At 42.7% G+C, this 26,156-nt stretch overlaps 2 protein-coding genes and 1 long non-coding RNA gene across 3 annotated transcripts; all 3 read right to left on the reverse strand.

Annotated features, from left to right (window-relative positions):
- Nucleotides 1–205: 205 nt before the first annotated feature.
- On the reverse strand, nt 206–1,400 carry LOC120055129. The gene is made up of 3 exons (XR_005477666.1): nt 1,357–1,400; nt 1,219–1,232; nt 206–1,084 (listed from the first exon to the last, which is right to left on the reverse strand). It is a non-coding gene; the product is annotated as an uncharacterized LOC120055129 (long non-coding RNA).
- An 8,319-nt stretch (nt 1,401–9,719) lies between these two features.
- On the reverse strand, nt 9,720–11,462 carry LOC120042825 (growth arrest and DNA damage-inducible protein GADD45 gamma-like). Its single transcript, XM_038987651.1, has 4 exons — nt 11,305–11,462; nt 11,084–11,185; nt 10,753–10,963; nt 9,720–10,549 (listed from the first exon to the last, which is right to left on the reverse strand). Exons 1-4 carry the CDS (start codon nt 11,361–11,363, stop codon nt 10,436–10,438), a joined length of 486 nt encoding a protein of 161 aa, XP_038843579.1. The 5' UTR covers nt 11,364–11,462; the 3' UTR covers nt 9,720–10,435.
- A 3,810-nt stretch (nt 11,463–15,272) lies between these two features.
- On the reverse strand, nt 15,273–24,362 carry creb3l3l (cAMP responsive element binding protein 3-like 3 like). Its single transcript, XM_038987561.1, has 10 exons — nt 24,225–24,362; nt 22,984–23,121; nt 21,534–21,924; nt 20,505–20,611; nt 19,160–19,252; nt 18,429–18,535; nt 18,147–18,215; nt 17,935–18,019; nt 17,175–17,268; nt 15,273–16,935 (listed from the first exon to the last, which is right to left on the reverse strand). The coding sequence occupies exons 2-10, from the start codon at nt 23,119–23,121 to the stop codon at nt 16,514–16,516; spliced, it is 1,506 nt and encodes a 501-aa protein (XP_038843489.1). The 5' UTR covers nt 24,225–24,362; the 3' UTR covers nt 15,273–16,513.
- Between the last annotated feature and the right edge of the window lie 1,794 nt (nt 24,363–26,156).

Genomic DNA, 26,156 nt, shown 5'->3' on the forward strand with positions numbered 1-26,156 from the left:
CTAATTGAGTGTAAGTAAACTTCTGACCCACTGGGAATGTGATGAAAGAAATAAAAGCTGAAATAAATCCTTCTCTCTACTCTTATTCTGACATTTCACATTCTTAAAATAAAGTGGTGATCCTAACTGACCTAAGACAGTTTTACTAGGATTAAATATCAGGAATTGTGAAAAACTGAGTTTAAATGTATTTGGCTAAGGTGTATGTAAACTTCCGACTTCAACTGTAAGTAAGTAACCAGACACTGAGACGATACCAACAACAACATTGATATACTTAGAAAAAAAACGACAACTTTGTAAGGAGAGTGACAAACACTTTTGTGAGACACAAACACTTTTGTGAGACACAAACACACACACAGCCACACACAGCCACACACACACACAGCCACACACACACACACACACAACCTAGCTCACCCTTGATGCCAAGATGAAATCAGAACCAAAGACAACTGAGTTGCCACATTCAGTAACAGTAACAGTTGTATTAAAACACACACTCACTCACTACCTAACCCCTGATGTCCAGATTATGACTATGGTATTTAATTGGCTTAGCAGCTTTTGTTTGTTTGATTCTCGTTCTTATTCCCCGCTGTGCATTCTTCCTTGAGTGAGCAGATTTTTTAAAAATCACCTTCTGTCAACATGCTGTTTGATAGCGCCGTTTGATTCACACGCACTCATTATAATCCTCTCTGCCCATTGGCCGCTGTCAGAGCCCTGTCTCCAAAGCAACATCGGAATGCCGGGTGAAGCTCCGCCCCTTTGAGGAAGGAACGGTACGTAAACATGTCAACAAACAGTGCATGTGTCGGGCACTGTCTTTGAGGGGTCAACGGAGTGTTGCTCACACCTGGGTTGACCTCGAGGATTGATCTACTGTAGGATCAGTGAGATTATGATGGTTTCCTGCTGGACATCTCATGCTTGGAAAACAGAGCTCTCCAGAGGCTCCAATAGTCCAATAACATGTTGATCCGATATGAATCCGTCCCATCCATGCAGAACAGAGATGGGGAAATGGAGATATGAATAAGAGAGTTTAGAGGGAGGCCCCATGCCACATGACCTTGTGCTGCAGAGGGACGAAAAGTACATCGTGGTCATAAGTCAGTAGCGGGAGATGCACACAAACACCCACACACTCTTTCCCACATGAACACTCACACACACGCGGACAAAGCTTTAGAAATCAAATCTTCACTTTACCGTCACATCCTCCTCTGCGAGAGATAAAAACACACAGAGAGAGAGAGAGAGACAGTGTAAGAGAAAAAAATAATTACAAGGTTATTAAACACCAGTGGACTAGATCAACACAATCATAACAGTGCTCAAAATACCTACATGCTCTGGGACACCTATCCAATTGTGCAAGACCAGCGTCAGCCAATCACCTCTCTGTTACCAACAGCAGCAATCCCTGTTTGAGCTTGTGATCTGATTGGCCGCTGCCACCCCAGCCCCTAGCAGAGGGCCCCACCCCCTCTCTATATTTCACTGTGCTCTTCCCTCCATCCCTACAGATTAAGTAACACCACCAAAACAAAAAGAGATTATTTTTGTTTTTCATTAATGGCAGAGCACCCATAAACACTGGGCTTGTTTTGCTTGAACTTTCTGATATCTGAAGGCATGAGAGAGAGAGAGAGAGAGAGAGAGAGAGAGAGAGAGAGAGAGAGAGAGAGAGAGAGAGAGAGAGAGAGAGAGAGAGAGAGAGAGAGAGAGAGAGAGAGAGAGAGAGAGAGAGAGAGAGAGAGAGAGAGAGAGAGAGAGAGAGAGAGAGAGAGAGAGAGAGAGAGAGAGAGAGAGAGAGAGAGAGAGAGAGAGAGATGAAGCACTGTTGCTAGGGACCCCTTGGTGTGTTAGTAGGGCAAATGGGACGTGTTGCTATGGAAAAAGCCCATGTGCAACCAAGAGGGGACAATTGCATCAGTTCCTTCAAAAACCTTACTTCACGCTATAAGCAAAATGCAAATGTTATCCTCAGTTCATCCTTTGAGTGATAATGGATGGAATTCTAAATGTTTCACATACGTCTTCATGCAGACTCAAAACACTTTGTTATTCAGTCAGGCATGGGAGAAAATGCTACGTTTATTGTTATTGTTGACCGTCACTGTGCACGTGGTAGTGGTGATAACGGTAGTGCATTGTTCTCCCTAGGGATGGAGAGTGTGTGAGTATGAACACAGCTGCTGTTTGCTTGTCCTCTCACAGTACTGTGAGTTAGTCCGCGGACTGTTCTGAAAGTTCATGGACCTGTAGATAAGATGACGGTGACTTTACAACAGTAAGTAATGTAGACATGGTTCAGGGGGCATGGTTTCAGCGTATTCTGAAGATCATACCCTTCTAAATGACATTCCCTATCCTACGTAACAACATGTTATGGCCCAGTATTATATCCGTCTATCTTGCATGTTTTTACATTCTCATCACACTTTCGAGGGGAAATAAGTTGTGTTTGTGTAAGGAGCCAGTGCATCATCATTCCCCTAATAACCCTGACCTTGGATACACAGTGACCTGAACACAAACAAGGCCTCTCTCTTTCTCTCTCTCCTCTCTCTCTCTCTCTCTCTCTCTGTTCACTCAACGTCCTTCTGGGTTTCTCATTAACATGGTTGGAGGGGCTACTGAAGAAGAGAGAGAGAGAGACAGAGACAGAGAGAGGGGGAGGGAGAGATTGAGAAAGAGAGAGTACTCTAGTCATGCTGTTTACTCTTAAGTGTTCTGGCCATTCTGTTTTTGTGTTACTCACCAGCCAAAACAACATGCCTGCCGTGACTACCTTACCCTCACAGAACTCTTACCCCAGATCTAGCCTGATCCCAGATATTGAGTTAGCACCAACAGATGCAGATTGAGAACCACATGGGGAATCTGGAAAACAGTGGGGCTCTTTACCGATAATAGCATTACCGGCTTCCTTTGATACTATCTAATGGATAATCTCATCGTATCTAAGGAGCAACTTATTACGACAGAGTTACTTCTGCGTGTGTGTGTGTGTGTGTGTGTGTGTGTGTGTGTGTGTGTGTGTGTGTGTGTGTGTGTGTGTGTGTGTGTGTGTGTGTGTGTGTGTGTGTGTGTGTGTGTGTGTGTGTGTGTGTGTGTGTGTGTTTGGAGGGGGTGGGGGGTTATAAGAGTCCGCATTGCCTTTTCAGATAGTCTCCAAATAGATCCTTTAGCCTGACACAGCCCTTCCCATCAAAACACTTGTATTTACACCTTCTAAACAGGCATCTCTCATGTCTCTCTCTCTCACTCCATCTCTCTCTCTCCTTTCCCTCGCCCCTCTCTCTCCTTCTGTCTATCCTTTCTTCCATCCATCCATCCATCCCACCAAATTGTAAACCAGCCAATCTGCCTGTAAGTCTGAATACCCAGGCACCAGAACTGTCATCAAACAAATATGCAAATGAAGCAACAGACTGCAACTGCAGGGCAGCTGTCTCCTACAGCATGTGGATGAGCCCATTTATGGGTCAACCGTTACAATAGCATTTTTGTTTTCGTGTGTTGTACTGGCATTCAGTAGCATCTATGAATCACATGATCATGAAGTCATAAACGTATGAAAGCATGTGTTCTTGTTTTAAATGTATGTAATTCTGTGATGTACTTGTCCATTAATGTTATGTATCATGTTATGTTTTATGTTTTGTGTGGACCCCAGGAAGAGTAGCTGCTACTTTAGCAGTAGCTAATGGGGATCCTAATAAACAACAAAAAAAAAACTAAATATATGGCATTGCTCCCCAGAACCTACGTCTGGGGCCTGGGGATTCCTGGCATGGCCTAGAGACGTGTTCCTGATGGGCTAGGCTGAACTATGTCAGTAATGTGTGAGGCTTCATTCTGAGTGTTGAGGCTGCACTGCACCCCATATCTGGGGAAATACTTAGCGTTTCCCCGCCAGTGCAAGACTGGCATCCACGATAAACTGGCAAATATGGATGGCATGTGGGGAGAGTTGGAGGATGGAGGGAAAAGAAAGCACTTTCTCCTTTAAAACCAGAACTGCTTGCTCCCACTACATGTTTGCACCATCCCACTCCATGTTCAAACATTGCACACATCCTTAATCTCAAACTATATGTATATCTTTGCTCAGTTTTCCCTCCCCTCGCCATACTTCCGCTGCCAAGCTGTGTGTCTATACCAGGAGGTGCAGGCCAGGCATGGCTGTGACTTGGCTGCTTGGCCTCCCTAGGCTATTTAAGGAGCACTTTCTCATTAACACTGATCTCATGTCAGCTTACGTAAGGGGACAGGCCTGGACCCTCAGCCTAATTTGATCAACAGGAGGGGAATGTCTTTGGCTTGACAGCTTCTTAATGTACTAAGACCCTGCATAAAGTAGATTGGGTTCAGTTAATGAAATGTCACTTTTCAATGTTTCACATTTGATTGTGTTTCAAACCATTCTGTTTTTTTGTTTTATGTGTTTAAGATTTTTACAATTGCGTGAGTAAAATGCACTATGAATAAAACCAAACCTGAAATGTGATACGTCTAGTCTTACTAGTTGCTTGTGAGGTTGTTTGAGGTTGTTATGCTGTGTGCATTCTTGGTGCATCTCACCGTTTGCAGTCCCACATTAGTTTGCCTGTTTGGTATTTTTTTGTATTTGATACCCCACAAACGTTATTGTTTGACATAAACTTTGGTCGGTGTTCTTAAAGGAAGGGGTGTACAACGACAAAACATACAGTATGTCTACAAAACAGTGTATTTTCATGGAAATAGGGACTAGGCGTTTATTCACAAAACAAATCACACATTTCATCCATTCAAAACGTGATTACCATATGAAGAAACCCCTGATGCAATGACTATGCAATGTTAAATAAATCCCCGTTGAGGATTTTCATCAAGTTGAGAAGGAACATATTTAAACCAAATTAGCATGACAATAGGCCTACAGTCAAATGTGGTTTTTCAGGTAGCCTAAGGCACACTGATTGCTTAGCAAATCAGGTACGTTATTGCAGGGCTGGGAGAAAATACTGCAGAACCGCCGTTGGTGACCACTAATGAACACTAGACCAAAAGCCGTGACCTCATACAAGACCTAGAGTATGTGTCATCCTACCCAGGGGCCACAGTGAGGCTGTTAACTAATGGTCAAGTGAATAAGTGACTGTTCATCTTGGTCATCCTCCCTTCAGGTCAGAGACAGCTGTTTAACTGTGGCTGATCACAGGGCACTGAGGTAACTACAGTCAGTCAGTCTACAAAGAGTTTCAGTGAAGGTGAACTCATCCCTACCTGTTCCTGACCTCACCCAACCCAGGTGTGCTGTGTCCATCCACCTCGACCTCTACTTATCCCCAGAGCCAGAGAGTGACACTGAAGCAAACTCTCCACCATGTTAACAGTGACACCAGGAAATCATTATTCCTTTATCCAAAACGAGGAGCAGTGTGGCGGGCCAGAGCCCGTATATGAGTGATCTGTCAGTAAGCAGAAGCGCCAGAGTAAAGCAGCTTCACTCCAGTTAGAGACACATGCTTAGATTAGCAGCACATAACCAGCCTCAGCCGGCATGGAGCATGAGCTCATGGCATTAAACTAGGGGACAGGGGACAGTTGGAGGCACGCTGGCTGGCTTGGTGTCATCTGTCTGTTTGTGGTTAGTGTCAGGAAGGAGGAGCAGGGAGTGGGAAACTCTCTGTTCCTCTAGCCTGCCTGTCTGCGTGCCTGCCTGCTCCCAGATCTCTGTGTACTTTAGTCTAACTGATCTCACATGAATAGCATGACAACAGCAGCCAGTGAAGTTGGCTGAAGCACACATGGGAAAAACTGGTGCTGATCCTCTACCTTAACCCGGCATACATATCTGTATTACAGTTGGCCCATGTTGTGTGCAATGGTTTGGGATTGTTCTGAATGCTAAACTGGAACATGTTATATGTCCAAAGCATACAGAATGAACTTTTATGAATTGGGACTGGTGAAATTGAGGATAGGCTTCCACACGCGGAGGGAGAACAGTGTCTGGGCTAGCCGTCTAACTGATAAACTCTCCATCTCCGGTTTACTCTCTCTCTCTCTCTCTGGTTCACACTTTCATTTTCCCTCTTCATCTATCTGAGCACAGATCTCAGCATAGACAGTCAGTATGTCTCTCTTAAGCCTTGTTTTTACCTGTTGCTAACATGTGTCCTTTATCTTGATCTTATCCACATTCTGATCGTGCCCACGTTGTAGCCATTGCATTTACACATGGTAGTAAAATGTGTCTCTTATCCGTACACTGTGTCCGCATTGTCACCAGATATCCTGGTCCCTCCCTGCAAATGATTTAACAGATATTCTTTCAAAATAATATTTATTTATTTTAAGACATGTTGATGCCACAAGTCAATGGCGTCTCCTGTCAATGACTTTAGACCTTTAGATAATGATGATTTAAATGGTTTCACTGTCCAGATCTGTCTACACTTGTAAGATATCCAGACACAATGCGTTTCTGACTACCTCCAGAGGTGGTCAGGAAGATCTGATCACAATCAGATCACAATGTGTCTTTTAATCATCTACACATGCCTAGAAATGTGGGAACAGTCAGAATGTGGACAAGATCAGGACAAAGGACTTTAGGAGTAGGTATAAACAGGCTTCTGACGAGGTCTGTTGCTGCAGGGAGCTTAGAGTGGAAGAGAACAGCAAGCAACACGAGGAGGTGAACCTGTTAGTAAACCACTAACACAGCATGTCTTTCTGTTTTCCAGCTGGAGCTCTATATTCAAACCAGAAGAACCTTCTTCCCTCTTCACACTGGCCCCATGGTGCACCTGTAAAGAGAGGGTAAACAGACACGTTGTTTTTGTTCTGGGTACAAAGTTAAACTGGGTCGACTCGTGTAGAGAGACTCCATGCAGTTTCTCCACACATCCAGTAGCATTGATCCTTTGTCTTCATTTCTCATTGGTTTAGGTTAGTCTTGTTGAGATACAATCTCATTTCCGAGGAAGGTAGCTTATTGACCTAGGATCTGACATTGCATATTCTTTAGAGTCTAAAACGTTAGGGGAGGGGCCATAGACAAACATGGAATTGTTTTAAGATAGTCATGCTATGGATTGTTTAGGTATTTGATTTAGAATTTTAGGACCCCTTTAGGTATCACAAAAATATCTTTAAAAAATTATTTGACAGAATATTGATTTTGGCCATTACTACTAAAGCCCAAAGAAACGTGTCCCGTGACACTTGTGGGAGCAAAATAGAGCAAACACCATCGTGTTTGTGAGAATCTCCCCTTTCCACAGTGGAGTCCCATTAGTTTGTAGCCAAGTTGATTCGGATACTCCAAACAGAAGTTGGCACATCGATGGTACCGACTTCAGACAAGTCTCCTTTGTGAGGGTCGTAGAGCAAAACGGGAGTCTCTCCTTTCCATAGAGTGGTCATAATAGTTTGTAGCCCAAATGATTCGGATGCTACCAAACAGAAGTTGGTACATCGACTGTACCGATTTAAGACAAGTCTCCTTTGTGGGGGTCGTAGAGCAAAACAGGACTCTCCCCTTTCCATGGAGTAGTCATTAATAGCTTGTAAGCCAAACCGTTAGGACGCTACAGAAGTTTTCGTGAGAATAGCGATTTTCGGGATGTCTTACGGTCTGACAAACACCGCTCTAGCTCTGCCACCTTTCACCACAGATGCAGAAGTGCAACACTGGCGGAAGTGATGGATTGAGATGCATCCAATGCTAAAAAAAAGCTGATATCTCTAGCTGACAGATTTTGATCGTTTTTTGTTGTTGTTGTTATGGTGCATCACCGGTGCGTCAATCGACTCTAGGGGGTTAAAGTCAATTGTATAGGGCCCCATGTAAACTAGGGCAAGGAGCTATCCAACAATAACCAATTAAATGCTACTGACCGAGGCAATGTTTAACTAACATACAAGGAGAAATTCAACATTTATATTTCTCCAAGATATGAGATTTATTTGATCTGGGGCATGACTGAAATAGTGCTTTTCGTTTTTTAAAGAAATGGGTCAAGTGTGAGCAGTCAAGGAACTGCTATTTTTGCGTATTTCTATATGGTGTTAAAAGTTCAGACAAGTTGACTAAAGTCAAGGACTGGTGTGCTAGACTTTTGGCTTTAGGAATTATTGGCTTCAGGGCAAGTGCAAAAGAAAGAAGGAAAAACCCTACATTCACTGGAAGTAGTCTTGATAGAACACATTTTGGGGAGCAATTTGTTGCCAAGACTATTTCAAGGGAGAGTGTTTTTTATCAGATAGGGACCTGCACAGCAAGACACAACCAGCATCAGCAATATAGTCAGATTCTGCTTACATGAACAAATTAAGACACTTCTCTGTTTTATGGACTGTCTTTCAGTCATTGGAATGTCTTTATGGAATGTCTTTCAGTCATTGGAATGTCTTTATGGAATGTCTTTCAGTCATTGGTTTACACAGCATGATTATTTAGATGAACATAAATCATTTTTGACTGCAAAACATATTGTCTTTTCAGTCTAGCAAAGAAATGTTGTGCTATAGTTGTTTCACCCCCTTAACTGAATGCACTTTCTGTAAATTGCTCTAGACAATGCAGTGTAAATGTACAGGTAATACTCCTACACATTGGAGGGATTGCAGTGCCTTCAGTGACTAATGGATAGGGGGAATTCCTATTGACTAGACTTCTATTAATCTCAACTCAGTTTAGCATGATGAGTGTTTACAGGAAGAGTGTGTGTGTGTGTTCCCCTTAACTCGGACTCTTTGATGTGGACGTGTTTAGTGTCAGCTTAGGGCCACACCACATCCACCTTTCCTCTGACTGCCTGAGCCCCTTTCCAACCAACAGCCCACAGCCCACAGCCCGGACTTTCAAGACCATGTCAAGGCGTGTGTGTATGCATGTGTTACTGGAAAGACCACATGCATACACATGGTAATTACTCATAGCTGTGCTCACTTTTCCTTTCGAAGAAGTTTGAATCTTTCCTTGGTTTGTGTAATGTTTTACAATAGTGTTTGTGTGCAAGAGCTATAGCATCTCGGAAATCTGTCACTCAGGATGTGCAAGTGTGCATTGCTATTTCCTAACAGCATGCAATCCCCTTCAGTGAAACAAAATGTGTGCAACTGTACTTCATGATTTATTAAGAAAATCCAGTTAGCACACTTCCCCGGTCACACACACACACCACCAGCCCCCCCACTGACAGTGCAGAAGCCATGCTCTGGAGACAAAGAGAGCCCTCTAAGGCACAGGCTCCTAGCCCCTCTTCTCCAGCCCGCCCCCGTCTCTGGCCCCCCAGCCCTGGTTCCTGGCTCAGGCGGTTGTGCAAGCTGTTGCAGTAAGCAGCTGGTGTATGGGTGAGGGAAGGTCACTGCTTGCCTGCCTGAAAAAGCTTGTTTCTGAACCGCTAGTGTTGCAACTACCTCCTACCTGTCACCCAGTTGTTCTTACTCTCCCCGTCAACCCCCCCCCCCCCCCCCCCCCCCACAACCCCCTCTCCTTCTCACCCTCTCTGCTGCAGCCTGGGGTTCATTGTGCCACACTTCCTGCCTCACCTATCTCTGTCCAATCAGATGCCACTCTGCAGCAGGTTCACCCTATCAGATTCCACTCCATCAGAGACAGGGACAAGTGAGTGCAAACTGCTCATCACTGGAGATGGCTGCACAGAACAATATTTTTTTCTTCAAATCACAGCATAGAACTTGGGTAAAGTTTAAAGCATTTATTAAGAAATTGTGTAAAATGTGTTTACAGTTTCATAACAAACAGAATGACAGTAAAATAATCAATACAATTCATAGTCCAACGAATTGATGTTTGCCAAGTTCATTCAGTGGTAGGCTATAAGAACAGCTTGCATCATTTTAAGAAAGTTATTGTCTCTGAGTTTCAATCCGAGCATTCCCCAGTGTCTTTGTAAAACTTAAAAAATGAAGTCCAATATTTTCCTTTCTCTTCTGAGAACCTTCTGAAGTCCACCTTCTTCCACATCTCTTTCTGCAACAAGAAAACCACCTTACATCCAGCCATGTTTCACATTTTCACAAGTCCATCTCTTCTCCTCCCTCCGCTCTCTTTCTCTGACCATCTCCTCAGTTCATCCCTAACGCTTGACCTTAGCCAGGGCAGCTATAGGGTCATGACCTGTCTCTGTGTACTGCAGAGTCCATTCCAGTTCAAGTCCCTATCCTGATCTGAGATTTCATGACATGACATGGGCCCAGTCCACATACACCTGAGCCAGTCCACATGAGTAATCCAGAACCACACTGCCTTCCCACACTGCACTGGGTCCTTGGTTACAGCCACAGCCTTATATTCCAATAGACAGGCAGGCTTCAAACCCTGGGGTTTCCGATTTATTTGATGCTTTCTTCGTCATCTTCATCATCATCAAATGAAGCATGCAGAGGGTGTAGTTGTTCAGCGTTCAGGGAGGGTGATGGTGGGAACCCAGTCATACACACTGCGGCTCTCCTCACAGAACAGATGCAGTTTGTCCAAAGCAGGGTCTTTCCACGACTCAGCACCAGGGCTCTGTGAGGAGGAGAGAGGGAGCAAGGATTAGAATCATGACAATCACATCAGATAGACAGCTACTCTATATAATATAGAGTTAGATTGAATGAGTGACATGCTTATTGCTTTGACAGCGCTCAGGGCGACCATTATCAGCAAGAACTATGGGTCAAACATGCTGACTGGATGACTCGTGATCAAGCCTGTAGACCAGGACGTACCGTGACAAGAATGCAATGTGCGTCCTTGGGTTCCCCGGTTTCGTCCGTGCCCACGAGGTCAGCCAGGCGCTCGATATCGTTAACGCGCACCACGTTGATGTCGTTATCGAAGCAGAAAGCCTGGATGAGGGTGAAGTGGATCTGGAGCGCGATGTCGCATTCGTACTCCTCGTCTGTCGCCAGAACGCAGAATGCCACATTGTCTGCGTCACTGTTGAAATAAACATGAGAGGCAGTTTAGAAGCGGGTCCTATTCTGTAATTGTACGCTACGCCATACATCGGAGCATGAATACTTAGTGCATGACAAAAACCATTAGGAGTGTACTTACACATTCATAACTTTGGCAGACTCGTAGACTCCCACCGTAAGATAGTCCTGCTTCTTTGCAGACATCAACAGCTCCTCCAGGGCTGTGCCTGCAATTTGCACTCTGAAGAGAAAAACATATATTATTAATCTCTGCACACTGTCATTACATAGTAACACAGTAACAAAAGGTTCAGACTGCAGTAGGTTAGCATTCGTTTGTAAAATGTGTAGGCTATTTACCTATCGGTGGTGTCGAGTGCGCTCTCCTGTCCACGGATCTCTTCCATTTCCAGAGTCATGATAGTAATCCAAGTGTATATCGGGCTTGTTCAATAAATGATAGATAGATACAGGCTGACAATTCACCGGCAGCTCTTGCGTTATTCTGGGCTCTTGCAGCGTTGCTGTTGTTATATAGCAGGTCAGCGGAGTTTCTCGGCAAGAGGCGTGGTTTTCCCCTGCTGACTGTCGTGATTGGCTTTGGGTATGTGCGGAGCCAAATGTCCCTGTGTGTTACAGTTGCGCTTGTTGACAACCCCACGTGGGGCAGGATTACAATATTACAAGAAATCCCCCCACCTTCATTGACTTTTGCCTTGGCTCGCTGCCAACATCCAACATCAGCACTGTGCAAAACAGAAATGTCCCCTTTTATATCAATTTGAAAACACCTCACAGAAAAGAGGCTATGGGACACAGGCTTGAAACGAATAAAACTTGCGGAACTGAATAAAGCTCCCAACCTGTACTCTTTGTTCAGTTACGGTATTCAAATTGACATGCACTCACTGGACATGTGAAGCCTACATTTTATTGTCTCTTATAAAACAAAATGGAGGTTATGCATAATTCGTTTCTTTAGGGCTGTTTAGTATTGATAGGTAATAATTCCTTATTGGTTTGCAATTGCACCAATACCAAAAGTTGTAAGGATTTTGGTATCTGGGCTACTTGCAGCAACGTTAAACATAAAATATGTGCCTTATCTATTTTCCCAAAGTTGTTATTGGTTCCAATACGTATCTGAGCAGCCAAGTGAAAGACGTTTTTTTGTTGTTTTTTTTTTACGGAGAAATGACAAGCGGAAGAGAACAGCTTGCACGCGGCACACGCCAGTGTTTTGCATCTGAGGCGCAAGAACATAATTGCCCGTCTTGGCGCGTGGCGATTTATCGCCAAGACAACAGCCGCTGTCAGAATAATGGCGCGTGCCCCACCTGCCTCCTGTTCTTTCAGGATGAGAGTGGGGCCGGGTGAGAGTGGGGCCGGGGAGGAGTTAGGGTGTGTGTGTAACTGCAACAGCTACTGCAACAGCTGCGGACAGATGCACGTGCTCACTAAAGCCTCGTTCTTACCTGGTTCTAAACATGCTTCCTTTGTTCTTATCTTGTCCACATTCTGATTGTGCCCACATTTTCAGAAATATGTACACATGGTACTAAAATGTGTCTCTTATCTGTACACTGTGTCCACATCCTGGACCCTCCCTGTATGCAAATTATTTGACAGCTATTCTTACAAAATAATATTTATTTATTTATTTTAAGACACCTATTGATGCCGTAAGTCAATTGTGTCACCCGTCAATGATTTTAGAAGGCGGAAAATGATTATTTAAATGGTTTCACTGTCCAGATCCGTCTTCACTTGTAAGGTATCCAGACACAATGCCGAACTACCTCCGAAGGTGGTCAGGAAGATCTGATCACAATCAGAACACAATGTGTCTTTTAATTGTCCAAACCTGTCTGGACATGTGGGCAAAATCAGAATGCGAACAAGATCAGGACAAAGGATGCATGTTAGAACCAGGTATAAACAGGGATTAAGAGTGGCACAGGCTGGCCCTTTCACTCTTTTATCATTCTGATGAATTGTTTGATTGATACGTCTGATAGCTCGTTGAAAGATTCAACATACTAGCTCTTTAACAGTTATAAACTATTTGTCTGCTATCCACACTCCCTTTTTACTCATCTGTCAGAGTCGCCTATGAATAACGACTTGATAGGCCATCTCATGAACTATTAGCGCTGGCCTAGACTACTGAGCACTGAAATTGGAATACAATTCATGGCCAATCCTATAGGTACTTCACTCTACTAGGACTACTAGGACTAACAATAGAAAGTTAGATAATACATACGATTGTGAAACTATAATACAGTGACTATTACTAGATCTGATATAGGCCTACAATAGTTCTAAATAAGCAGGCATCATTTAAAACAGTGTTGCCCCTTAGTTAAAGGATGGCTAAAATGGTTGAGCCCTACACAGGCATGAATTTGAAGCCTTACCCATGCCCGCGACGTTAAGGGCCTACCCTACCAAGGCCGGATTGCTTCTGCCAAATTTAAGGCCCGGCCCTGCCCTGCCCGACGCTCTAAATCAGAAATAACTTCCTCCATTAGTATATCCATAAGCTGCTCCGATCTGTCTGTCACTCGCTCCCTGCGCACAACTCACTCTGCATGCACTCTGCTCATGGCTGCGCTGAGTCTGTGAGTTTCCATAGCAACAGGCTCTGCGTGGGCTGCTCTGCAGAGACAGCAGTTAGCTATCAGCTACTTTTCGTCACCCAAAACTCTGACAAAACTCAAGGAACATTCTTATTTTCTGTGAAATAATCTCTCCTGTTTTATATTTGACGAGGTTTAAGTACGTCTGACACCATGTTATGATCTTAGTCAGATATCACTGTACTATACAGCAAAGCACAAGCAAATGGCTCAACTACAAAACGTTAGCGATCAATTTAGTGATACCCGAGCCCTGCCTGTAGCCCAGTTATTGATGAAATAAACTGGCCCTACCAGGCCCTAACCCTTCATATGTCAGGGCTGTCAGGCTCGAATCGGGTAGCAGAGCTCTACAAAACTGTGCAGAAGGCGCCACCCGGTGGTAGTAAATGATAATGACCTTTACCCTACATTGCCAGACATAGCGTTGTTGAGTAACAAAGACTCATGATGACACAATTATGAGTCATTTATTCCTTATAGAAAGTGGCGATCATGTGCTGTTATTCACTCTTCTGTTGTAAGTGTTGAATCAATGATGCTATCACACACTATCCTATACTTCTATCCACCCCTCCAACCTCCCCTCATCCCTCCATCCACTCAAATACTCCAGTATCCATCATCACACCTTCTTCACTCCACCCCTTCCTACATGCATCCCATCTTTAAAACATGTTTCTAGTGAAGCACAATTGTTTAAAACGAGGGGCCCAGATCTGCTAGCCTGGTCCCAGATCTGTTTGTGCTCTTGCACTCTACAGTCAAAGTGCACGTTTCAACTAAAACGTGCTCAATTTTGGTATGACAATGAGTGACAGGTATTTTTGGCATGATAGCATAGACTGGCACTCAGGCTAACAATTTGCAGACGTCTGAACACATTTCTACTTAGCAAGAATTAAGTGTAATTGTAGTATGCAGAGGACTGTTGGAGGTGGAATTGAATGTGTAACTATTAGGCCCAATGGCTGTCAATTCCCAATTTACTAAAACAAACGCTTAACCATCTTATAATAATAATAAGCGGAAGTCGTCAACGTTAGTTAAAAAAAAAACTCCATACTTATTTAGAAGACTTTTGACATTGAGCTTTTCAGCCCAAAAAACAATTAGCAGCCCGGTTGTCTCCTCCTGCCTCCACGCAGGCTTGCGCTTCTGCTGACTGGGTGGGCTGAGAAGCCTCTACTTCAGGCCATTTTGATAGATGATACCAAATGAGCATCTTGCTCAGCTTCTAGTGGCCATGACTTTCATAACATTTCCATGATGACCCAATAATGTAGCCAATATTTTAACAAACCTCTCATGAGACGGAAATAACCTCATACCTCAGGTAATTGTTTTCCAACGAAGAAACCATTTCCATTAGCATTTTGTATTGAAGATAGCCAACTAAACTGGAGCAAAACATGGTTTACACAACTAGACCAAGGGTAGGCATTTCATGTTTTTGATTTAATCGACTTGGAAGACCAGGTGTGATGTATTTAGTCAATCACTGGCCTAAGTGCGACACTTCAGGAACAGGGTTGCCAATGTCTGAACTAGACCTTGGGAGAATCCCCAGAAAATAAAACATATAGCTAGATCTAACAGACTGTGGTAACACCAATTTCTGCACAAAGAAACAGCACACGTGTAAGCATTGTTTCAGCACCATGGTCAGTAGCACCAAACACGACAATCATTCATTTTTTTATTTTTTAAAAAGGGACTTTTAATAGTGACGTTGAATGTCATACATTAATTGTTAAAAACGAACATTACAATCATTCCAGCCTATATACATTCCAATTTCGGACTATGGCATATCAGTGCTTCTTTTCAACATGATTAAACTACATCTAATCTCTCCTTTGACATATCAAAAATAACAAAGAGTTCCAATACCATTTAGATTTCATAATTCACTGAACTGAAAAAAAAAGACAACAAAAATGCCTCACTGAATGAACTGACAGGTCATTACACTTGAGTATAGTTATACTGCAACACTGAATTAACATAGCTAATATATTTAAAAAAAAATGTCACTTCTCCATATGACATACACTTAAAATGATGTCCAGAGGTTTACAAAGGGGTAAACATATACTGTAGGTCCAGAGAGTGAACCACTGGATGCAGGACTCACACAGCTCCTACCTAAAAAGGTCAAAACTAGTCACAGTTCCGTCACTGGCACTGGAAAATGGGGACTAATTCCAGAGCACTCCCATTTTCAGTCATTTAAATTTGTCAACAAGCTAAAAGCAAAACAAAGAAAACACAAAAGAGAGCATGAAAACCCTTGTTACAAGGAAAATACCAAAAGATGTCCACAAAATCCAAAATGGCCAAATGTCCTGCAATGTCTAAAGCAGAGTATACAGACAGATCAACCACTAATCTAGCATCATGAGTATACATTTACACTATGGATGCTGAATGTGCAAAGTAAACTAGCAGACCACTAGACATGCGCTATGGAAGGAATTGGTCATTCGCTAGCAAAGTACTTAGCAACAAGACCTGTTCGAGACACAAAAACACAGATGGCAAGAATTAATCGTTTTGTTTTTTCAAGAGAGAATTTGTGTTTTAAAGTCTTCAGCAGTCATGCGATTTCAACAGATGACTATTCCCTTTCATAGTGTACTTCACCCCCCCCTTGATGAGAGGATAACGCATAACAATGGAAACCTCAGTAGTCCATTCTACCACTGGAACGGAACATCAGAACAATGTGCTCAAAGAGGAAAAGTAGTATCACCAGGAGAAGGAGGAACAGATAGAGGGGGAATACTGTGATAACAAAACATCTACTACCCTTTTCCACCAAGTTTCAATCAACATTATCAATAACAACTGAAACCTTTGATTAGTCCCCTTCATCCTAGCCCCCTTCCTCCCTCTGTTAGTTGATTCAAATCGGGCTCTTCTGTCTACATCTCATCCGAGCGGTGTTGCTGTATAATGATGGACGTTGGCTTCCTGTCGATCCAGTTTTCCTTGGTCCCTGGAACCTCGTAGGCCACAGGCGTTCCCACTGGATCTCTGGATCCCTCCTGCAGGCCCCCGGGCCCGGCCCCCGGCCCCAGCTCGTTTTGACCTGGTTTGGGGAAGTCGGCAGACGAGTTGCTGTTGACTCCGCTCTCTGTTTCCGACTGCTCCACCTTCTGGTAGTCTGGTGTGTGGTTCTGGCCTCCAGTGAACATTGCCTTGGGGTTCTCTACCATGGCCTCTAGCAGGAGGCTGAGAGGGGGCAGCTCAGCGCTGTCAGTTTCCTCCACAGGCTCAGAGTAAGCCAGGGGCAAGGGGTCTGGGGTGTCATCAACAGCCACGGAGCGCAAGGTCCTGGACACAACTACAGTTCAGAGGGAAAAGGCTTGTTAACGTATTCTGAATTCTTACACAATGTTTCATACAGCACCTTGGAAGAGGAAGAGACAGGAAATATTTGTGAACAATTTTAGATGTCGTTTATTGTTGTATACATAGCTATTCTTTATACTCTAAATGAATGTTATTTTCAACAGAATAACATGTTATTCATAGTTTAGACATAGCTTTAGCATTTCAGACCACACTTCTCTCCTGACTTACCGGAAGAGGGGGTGTATATCTCCTTCTGTCCAGGGCTGCGGCCAAACGGGTTGACAGAGGGGAAGATGATGAGGCAGAAAGACAGCAGGAACACCTGAGAAGAGAAGGTGAAAAAACGTAAGATAGCTGTTAAAAATGTGGTGTGTGCGACCCAGATTTACAAACCCAGTAGATGAGGTACATCGGTCTACAAAGATGAATGCAAAAATGTATTTTACTGTGTAAAAAAACGTTATCTTCCATTTGTTTTTCTATAAGAAATATAATTCTCATCTTTACGGACCCAAGCAGCACTCTCGTCTTTTGTTAACCGAAGCACTTGTTGGTTTATGTTTCCAACATGCCATTGTTTGGCAGTGGGACAAAATAATGGGTACTCCAAGTTGCTTTGGCCTCAATAGAACACTTACATAAAATACACGAGTACAGGCAGGCACTCCTTGAGCACCATATGAAACCACAAGCAAGCCTCAATCAGGGTTGGGCTATAATGTCCCAAACAGTTGAAGCTATAAAAATGTCAACACAGGCTGAGGTGGCAACCTGAAAGAACAGGATATAGCACCCACCATGTTAAAGTTGAACTTCAATTTGAAAAAGGTTGACAACCAAAATGTCAACCAAATACATCTGCAGACGTAAACTTGTACGTGGGAGTCCTTCAGTACTAGTTTTACTACTAGTTTTAATTCCCAGCATCCCAAACAAAGGATATGTGGCGGTGTGAGTGTTAAGATCTACTCTGTGTTAGTCCTCTTACCATGACACAGGTGCTGGTGGTGGTTGTCTTCATGGTCGACATCTTCATCATGGACTGCAATTTCCTTAGCTGCTCTATCAGAGACCTAGACAGGGGGAGAATAATGATACCCATTGGACATTTTCTCAATATTAGTCTATAAACGTTCATTCGCTGATGCTTATCATAACAACAGGCATTCCATAATCATGATAACAGCAGTGGTGTCTTACATGTTTTGTTTCTGCAGTTGTTGGACCTTCTTCTGCAGCTCCTGGTTGTGAGCAGTGCAGATGGAAACCCTAGGCACCAATCAGCAATAACTCAGTCAATCAAACTCTACTTTACACACACACAGACACACACAAACACATTTTGACCCAATGAAGACATAACAGGCTCAACATTGGTGAAGTGAAATGGTGAAATCAATCATACAATGACTAATACTTTATTAGTACGGTGTGTGCTGGCTTTCAATTCATTTTCAGAGATCCCGCCATTCGTTCTCTCACCTGTTCTCCAGGCCGTCCACGTACACCTTCTTCTTCTTCCTACTCTCCTGGGCTGACTGCTTGTTGCGGATCTTCCTCCTCACCCTCTTCAGGGTCCTCTCCTCCGCCTGCGACAAAGAGAGAGAGGAGGAATGGCTACCCATCACATGCTTGACATGATTGAGCGGATAGTGCACAGTGCTGAGGAGCAGTCTGCCGTCACACTGCTGGAGCCAAACAAGCTATCTGGGATGGTTTCTAATTTGGTTTGATTGGAAGGGATTCTGCATTTTATTTTTTCTCATTTTGAAAAAAAGTCAAAAAAAAATTACGCTGTAGTCAAACGTGCGTGCAGGAGAGATTTCTATTATTTAATAGACATTTTCTGTTCACTGGCCAAATATGAAACATAGATTAGAGGAGGCTGGTGAGAATGGGCTCATTGTAATGGAATAGAGTCAAACGTGTTTCCATATGTTTGATACCATTCCATTTATTCCATTCCAGCCATTACAATGAGCCCATCCTCCTATGGCTCCTCCCACCAGCCTCCTCTGATAGATTATCCCTTCATATTAGCAAGCTCAACACTCTAAAGTAGCAACAAATTGGGTAGATTGTGTCACACCTCCCTGGCTGTCATTTTTAAGGGGTGCTCCCTGAATGCCAATTAGATCAATGTTTACAATGGTTTCTAGGTTGGTCTCCAGCGCGTCAACAAGTATTTGTAATAAATCAATGGAGAAAATGACCTTAGTAAGAGGCATGCAGGACGGTATGGTTGCTCCTTCCTTAGCGAGAAGTCTCCTTTCCTCATCAGTCAGAACAATCTCCTTGAACTGGAACTAAAGGGAAGAAAAAAAAAAATGTTTAATGAGATGTGCTGAAGATCTGCTCAAGGCCACATGTACACCACTTTGCGACAAAGATGATGTCTTGTGAGATCATCAAACATCACGCAAGCAATGCAGATGTAGAAAGAACAGTGGCTAAGAAAAACTCCCTAGAAAGGCAGGAACCTAGGAAGAAATCTAGAGGAACCAGGCACTGAGGGCTGGACAGTCCTCTTCTGGCTGTGCCGGATGCCGATTTATAAGAGTACATGGCCATTAATGCCAGAGTGTTGTTCAAATGTTCATAGATGACCAGCAGGGTCAAATAATAAGATAATGTGTGAGAACATTTTGTTAATGTACTCCAGGGATCATTAACTAGTAGATTCAGCAAATTATTTGTAATTATGTTCTGGCTCCCTGACCAGCTGCTCAAGAACATAATCGGCCCGCGGCTACTAGTTATGATCCCTGGAGTACATGAACAAAATGTTCTCACATCTTATTATTTGACAGAAGAGGACCGTCCACCCCTCAGTGCCTGGTTCCTCTAGATTTCTTCCTAGGTTCCTGCCTTTCTAGGGAGTTTTTCTTAGCCACTGTTCTTTCTACATCTGCATTGCTTGCTAGATGTTTGGGGTTTTAGGCTGGGTTTCTGGATAAGCACTTTCTGACATCTGCCGATGTAAAAAAGGCTTTATAAATACATTTGATTGATTGAGACTGCAAATTGACCACAAGGCCAAACAGACATTTGACTAAAACATTTCAAACCTTGCTTACATTTGTATACAATCTCTCTATTATGCGCGGGAATACTTGGAAACAGATTTCCAAAATTAAAATAACTTTGATACAATTTCCTGGTGTTGTTACAGTTTTAAATAATTGTTCATATTGGGGGAGGGGGGGGCAAATAAAACCACCCGCAGGCCAAATTCAGCCAGCCAGTTGGGGAACCCTGATGTACTCAAATAATGTACAATCAATGCCATTCTTACTAAAACAATGAGTTGGCAATAAGTTTAACAATGGTGAAACTGCCACTTCCATTTGCGATAATACATCAAAGAAGTTACTGCAAACAACAGACATGCGATACAACAGGATATGTACTGCCATTTTGTTGTTGTACCACATTGGGCGACGCTCCTCACCTCCTCTTCGTCAACAAAACAAAAATAGCCTTCCCGGATTACATCTTCCAAGACTTGATCATCTTGTTTCCTCGTCTATAATACTAATTTGATTATGTGAAACTCACCAGATCAGCTTTGTTGTTCTGTGTAGAGTCCTCTATGGCGAGAGAACAGGGAAGTTCTTCACTGGAATAGATCTGTTCCACTTCCATCCCCTCACTGTCCAGGTCGTCTGATGAACAGGAGAGCACAAAAACACAACAAATTCATTTTTTTCTGTTCACATGAACAGTAAAGTTCTCAAACCTTACTAGGATATTCTTTTGAAATCTTCTAGCCCAAGGACACGAGTCTAGTGACTGGACTCAAATCTGCTAGACTTAATCCCCAAAACATGGAAGAGATAGCTGGAATTAGGTGGTGCTAATCTAACTGATCTTTATAGTTTCAATGGGAATATTTAAGATTAATAAAGTTCATATTCAGTTAAGAGTGATTAACACAATACTTAACATATTTAAGTTTTCGCTTTCTGTAATACACATGATTTCCAGTGTTCTGTTCAAGTAAGGTTCTGTTGAGTGATAAACACCAGACTGGAGGTACAAGGACCGAGGACACTGATTATTATTGTATTCTGTGAAACTGTGATTCTGTAGCAGCTGACAACATTACCGCATTCGATTTTGACTTCCTACAAGGCTCTCAGCTGGCGCTTACAGACCACTTGGTACCGTCTGATTACAATTAAAAATGGCATGTCTCCAAGAGGCCAGCTAGACATTTTCTCTGCTTCTGTTCTGGATGTGTCTCCCTGCCTGTTGCAACTTGTAATAAACCAGATTGATTTCGGATAGATTTTTATCAACGACTGCTCTCCTTTTGTTTCACCTGGAAATTCCCCATTACAATAGTTGATTGGCTGGTGTGCTACATTATTCACGATTCATGACCAGCTGGGCTAGTGGGTGTGTTATGTATGGTCACACCTGGGAACCTCTTCATTTGCAAAGTTAGTCTGTAGATGCTCAAACTACCAACAAACTATCCAATTAGTTGAATTGTCAAGAGCCAATTTGATGTCATTCAACTATTCATACCACCCAAAGCTATGAACCTGTTAGACAAGTATAAAGGTCTAGATCAACATTTACCCAGATCAATAAAGACATCCATGTCAGGCTTCTCAGCCCTCACACTCTGTAGAGCATTCATGTCTCCTCCCTGAAGTAGAGAGTAGCTGTGGTCTGTTTGCACAGCCAGGGCTTCAGGGCTCTCAGCCTGGAGCTCCAGGGCCATCAGGGGACTGTCGGAGTAGCCCGGGCTGGGCTGGGAGCACTCTGGGCTGGGTGCGGTATCACTGTCACTCCCCTGGGGGCTGGGGCAGGCCAGGAAGTTCTGGCCAACTACGCCCCCAGTGCTGCTGTCTTCAGAGATGCCGCTGTCGCTGCCCAGTGGAGAGTGTGAAGCACACGAGGCGGCCATGTTGTCTTCTCCCTCCAGCAGGCTGGACAGGAAGTCCTCAGTGTCCATGCCTGTCAGCATCTACAACAAACACAGCAGGATGTTGGTGTCCATTCAATATGACTGTTTATTCCACAAAAAGAAAATGTGAAAAAGAGTTATTCTGCTTTAAAGTAAGGAAGTAGTGCTGAGCAATTAGTGCTTTTTGAAGCCGGTTTGGTTTCGGTCGATTATAAAAAGATAATCAGGGTTTTCGATTTTGATAATTTTTTTTAGATATTAAATGCACTTTGCATTATGTGGGTTGAATGCTGTAACACTTTATAAAATAATTAATAAAAGTCCAATGATGGTAGTGGTTGCCCATTACTGCTTAGCACATATGAAACCATCATTTAGTAAAATTACTTTACATTAATAAAATATTTTTTTATTTATTACTATTATTTAATTCCAAGTCATTATCTCATCTCTATAGAGCTGCTGCCTATGCTGTCTGACAAAATCACTATTTTAGTAGATCAAAGTAAATATGACTTCAGAAGTCATATTTACTTTGATCTACTAAAATAGTGATTTTGTCAGTTAGTTAGTTACCCAACTGTCAATTACTTAGATAATGTATTTTCAGGCTCGTGAAACAACTACGTTCTATCCCTGTCGATCGCACGTTCTCTCAGTCTCCGTGTCTGCTCCGTTCAGACCGGACAAGTTTAAGCGGGCGCGCAATGGATTATGGTTATTGTAGTTAATTACCAAGCTTTCTGCACTAAACTATGTAGAATATTGGCCTGTTGGAAACGACAACTCCCTACTACATCGCACAGTTCAGGCTTCATCTGAATTATCTCTACAGGAACAGCACATCGAGCTCACCAAACGAAAACAAAATATAATAAAAAATATTGAACCAACGTCGGTACAATTAGTTGTTAAAAAAAATCTAAAAATAACTGATATTTCAGTTAATCGCTCAGCACTATAAGGAAGTTTATCACATTGATGTAAAACGATAAAATAAATTATTCTGCTTTACTACATACCATTAAATTAATGGTTTGTTCCCTGACAATTACTAAACCCTATTAGCCTATTGTTTAGCAAACATAAAACAGTTTTATTCCTAAGTGGGAGACATACATCTTGCTCGGCGAGCCAGTTTTCTAGCCCATTCCCATCTGTGAAGAAGGGATCATTGGCTCCAGTCTCTCCATACTGGCACAGGATCCCCAGAAGATCCACTCCATCCATATCAGGAAGATCCTCAGTGACTGACATCTGGGAAAACAGAATCAGCAATGTCACCATTATAATCAGGAAACATAAGACTTTGGTTTGTGGGCAGGTCCAGTTCAATGATGTGTGATAAGAGAATTGTGACTGAACTCATTCTTGTTCAAATAAAAGGCAAATATATTGGAATATCCTACCCAATAACTGTATCTTTAATTTTAAATTCTCTGACATGTAAATTCTGGACATGAGAAATTCTGGAGAGAGACTAAAGTGAGAGTTGACACCAGTAACTAGTGTTCGGCAGCCCCCACCCAGTATACAGCTGCGCGCTCCCATCAATGACCTCGTTCTTATACATCGCCCCGCCCACTTCCCCCTTTGTCACAAAGCAACAAAACAAGCCAGTCTACTGCCGCGTTCATATGCAAGTCGAAACTAAGAAACTCGGAAAGGTCCGACTTGCTGATTCGTTGAACGCGGCAGGCGAATAAATACAACCAGTAAGCATGTCAGAGATTTCCTAGTTTCCTAATTCTGACTAGTACACGAACGCGGCATAAAATGTTCGCGATAATATTGCACTTCAAATCTGGATGAAGTACTCACATTTGATATGAACCTCTGCTGCGAAAAATCTAGCTCACAAATGAATGTAAACCAGTTTGTGCTCAGTAGGCCGATGGTTAGTTAGCAAGCTAGCTAGGTAACGTTAGCCAGATACATTGTTGCCGGCCTAGTTTATCTTGCTATCGTTACCGACAAGAAAGAGCATTGTTAGCATAGAAACATGATGTACTGACAGTGCAGACACAAGGGTTAGTAGGTAGGCTAGTTAGTTAGCTACTGTTTGCTTGCCAAAGCAACATATGCTGCATAATTGACCAGCCAATGCATGTTCCATGACCTACCAAATTTGACAAATAACTGAACGTAACATTTCCATAAAATATAAGGAATCGATGGTCATAAACTGCACACCACGGCTTTACACATGTTTAAACTGACAGCAGCTAACGTTATAACGTTAGTAATGTGCCAGCACGACAGATTAATGGTGCAAATATTGCTGAGGGCGTGGTCGTTGTATGTGTTCGTTTATTAATAAAATAAATAGCATTAATTTATCATGTCTCAAATATACTTACCTTTCTCAGTATACTGCCTGACAAGTTAGAATAGCATTCGAGTGAAGCTATTTTCGTTGTCTATTCGCCGTTACTGTCTGTAAGGTCTCGTAGAGTACACTCTCAAGTATGACTACTCTCTTCCTGATGAAATCACCTTGCAGTTCCAACAAGACAGAAATTGCGTCATCACGTATAGACGAGTCAGCATGCGTAATATTAGTCCATTACGGGAAATGTAGTATAGTGTGTGCAATACAGTATGATTACAGCACACAGACTCAAACTATACTAAACCATGAATCAAAGGCATCACAGATGGATGAGGTTTACTGCTTGTGAAAATGTATTGTTGATAGGATATAATGTCATTTTCTCTCACACGTACATCATCGAGAGCATCCTGACTGGTTGCATCACTGCCTGGTATGGCAACTGCTCGGCCTCCGTCCGCAAGGCACTACAGAGGGTAGTGCGTACTGCCCAGTACATCATTGGGGCCAAGCTTCCTGCCATCCAGGACCTCTATATCAAGCGGTGTCAGAGGAAGGCCCTAAAAATTGTCAAAGACTCCAGCCACCCTAGTTAGACTGTTCTCTCTGCTACCGCACAGCAAGCGGTACCGGAGCACCAAGTCTAGGTCCAAAAGCCTTCTTAACAGCTTCTACCCCCAAGCCATAAGACTCCTGAACAGCTAATCAAAGGGCTACCCAGTCCCCTCTTTTACACTGCTGCTACTCTCTGTTTATAATCTATGCATAGTCACTTTAACTCTACCTACATGTACATATTACCTCAATTACCTCGACTAACCGGCACCCCCTGTATATAGCCTCGCTTGTTTTTTACTGCAGCTGTTTAATTATTTGTTACTTTCATATATATATATATATTTTATTTTATTTTATTATTAACTTCTTAAAGCATTGTTGGTTAAGGGCTTGTAAGTAAGCATTTCACTGTAAGGTCTACACCTGTTGTATTCAGCGCATGTGACAAATACAATTTGATTTGATACTGTACATTAGGCAAACGCATCATGCCCCCCTTCAGTTTCATCCACAGCTTAGAGTCGACATATGCCGATATAAGCCTGATGTGTAGGCTAGTTACTGTTTCTGAACTGTAAGTAAGACATTAGGCTTGTTTCTTATCAGATACAGTCACCATTTATTGTCCATAATATAAACCCATTAACCCTAGATGAGAAAAATACATTTTGTAATGAACATTGACATGTGAAGTTTATCGAAACATTACAGGACAACACAGTATTTCAGCATTTTATTTCATATTTTGAAAATATATATTGGGCAGTAATATGGCATCATAACAATTGAAAATCAAATTATTGGCGACGACAGGTAAGGTGTACAAATAACTGTCAACCCAACCAGGCCAATAAGGCCAATGTGTTCCTTTCAACCAGTTACCTGCTGATATCTAGCCTGGTCCCAGATCTGTTTGTGCTCTTGCCAACTCCATTGCTTATTGTCAAAGCCAAACACATTTTGCATGACAATGAGTGACAAGGAGTTAGCATGATAGCACAAAAAGCAAAAACAGACTGGCTCTCAGGCTAAGAGACATAATCAGACATCCCAAACCTCTCCTCGAGTACCCCCAGCCAGCCCAGTTATTTTATGTATTCCAGAACTAGCACTGCTGATTCAACTAATGAAGAGCTTGATGATTAGGTAACCATTTCAATCAGCTATGCTCGTTCTGAAATACATCAACGAAGTGGACTGGCTGGGGGTACTCAAGGAGAAGTTTGGGAAGCACTGTGATAGGATATCATATGCAAAATGAATAAAAATAACATGCATTTATGAAATAGGAGATGAAAATGTCTAGAATCATGATGTCATGTAACTGGAAAGAAAAAACTAATGTCTGTCAAAAACAGTACAATAAAACATTCGAGACATAATCACCTCCTGATTTCTAATT

Source organism: Salvelinus namaycush, chromosome 1, assembly GCF_016432855.1.
Source record: "Salvelinus namaycush isolate Seneca chromosome 1, SaNama_1.0, whole genome shotgun sequence".
Lineage (NCBI taxonomy): Eukaryota > Metazoa > Chordata > Actinopteri > Salmoniformes > Salmonidae > Salvelinus > Salvelinus namaycush.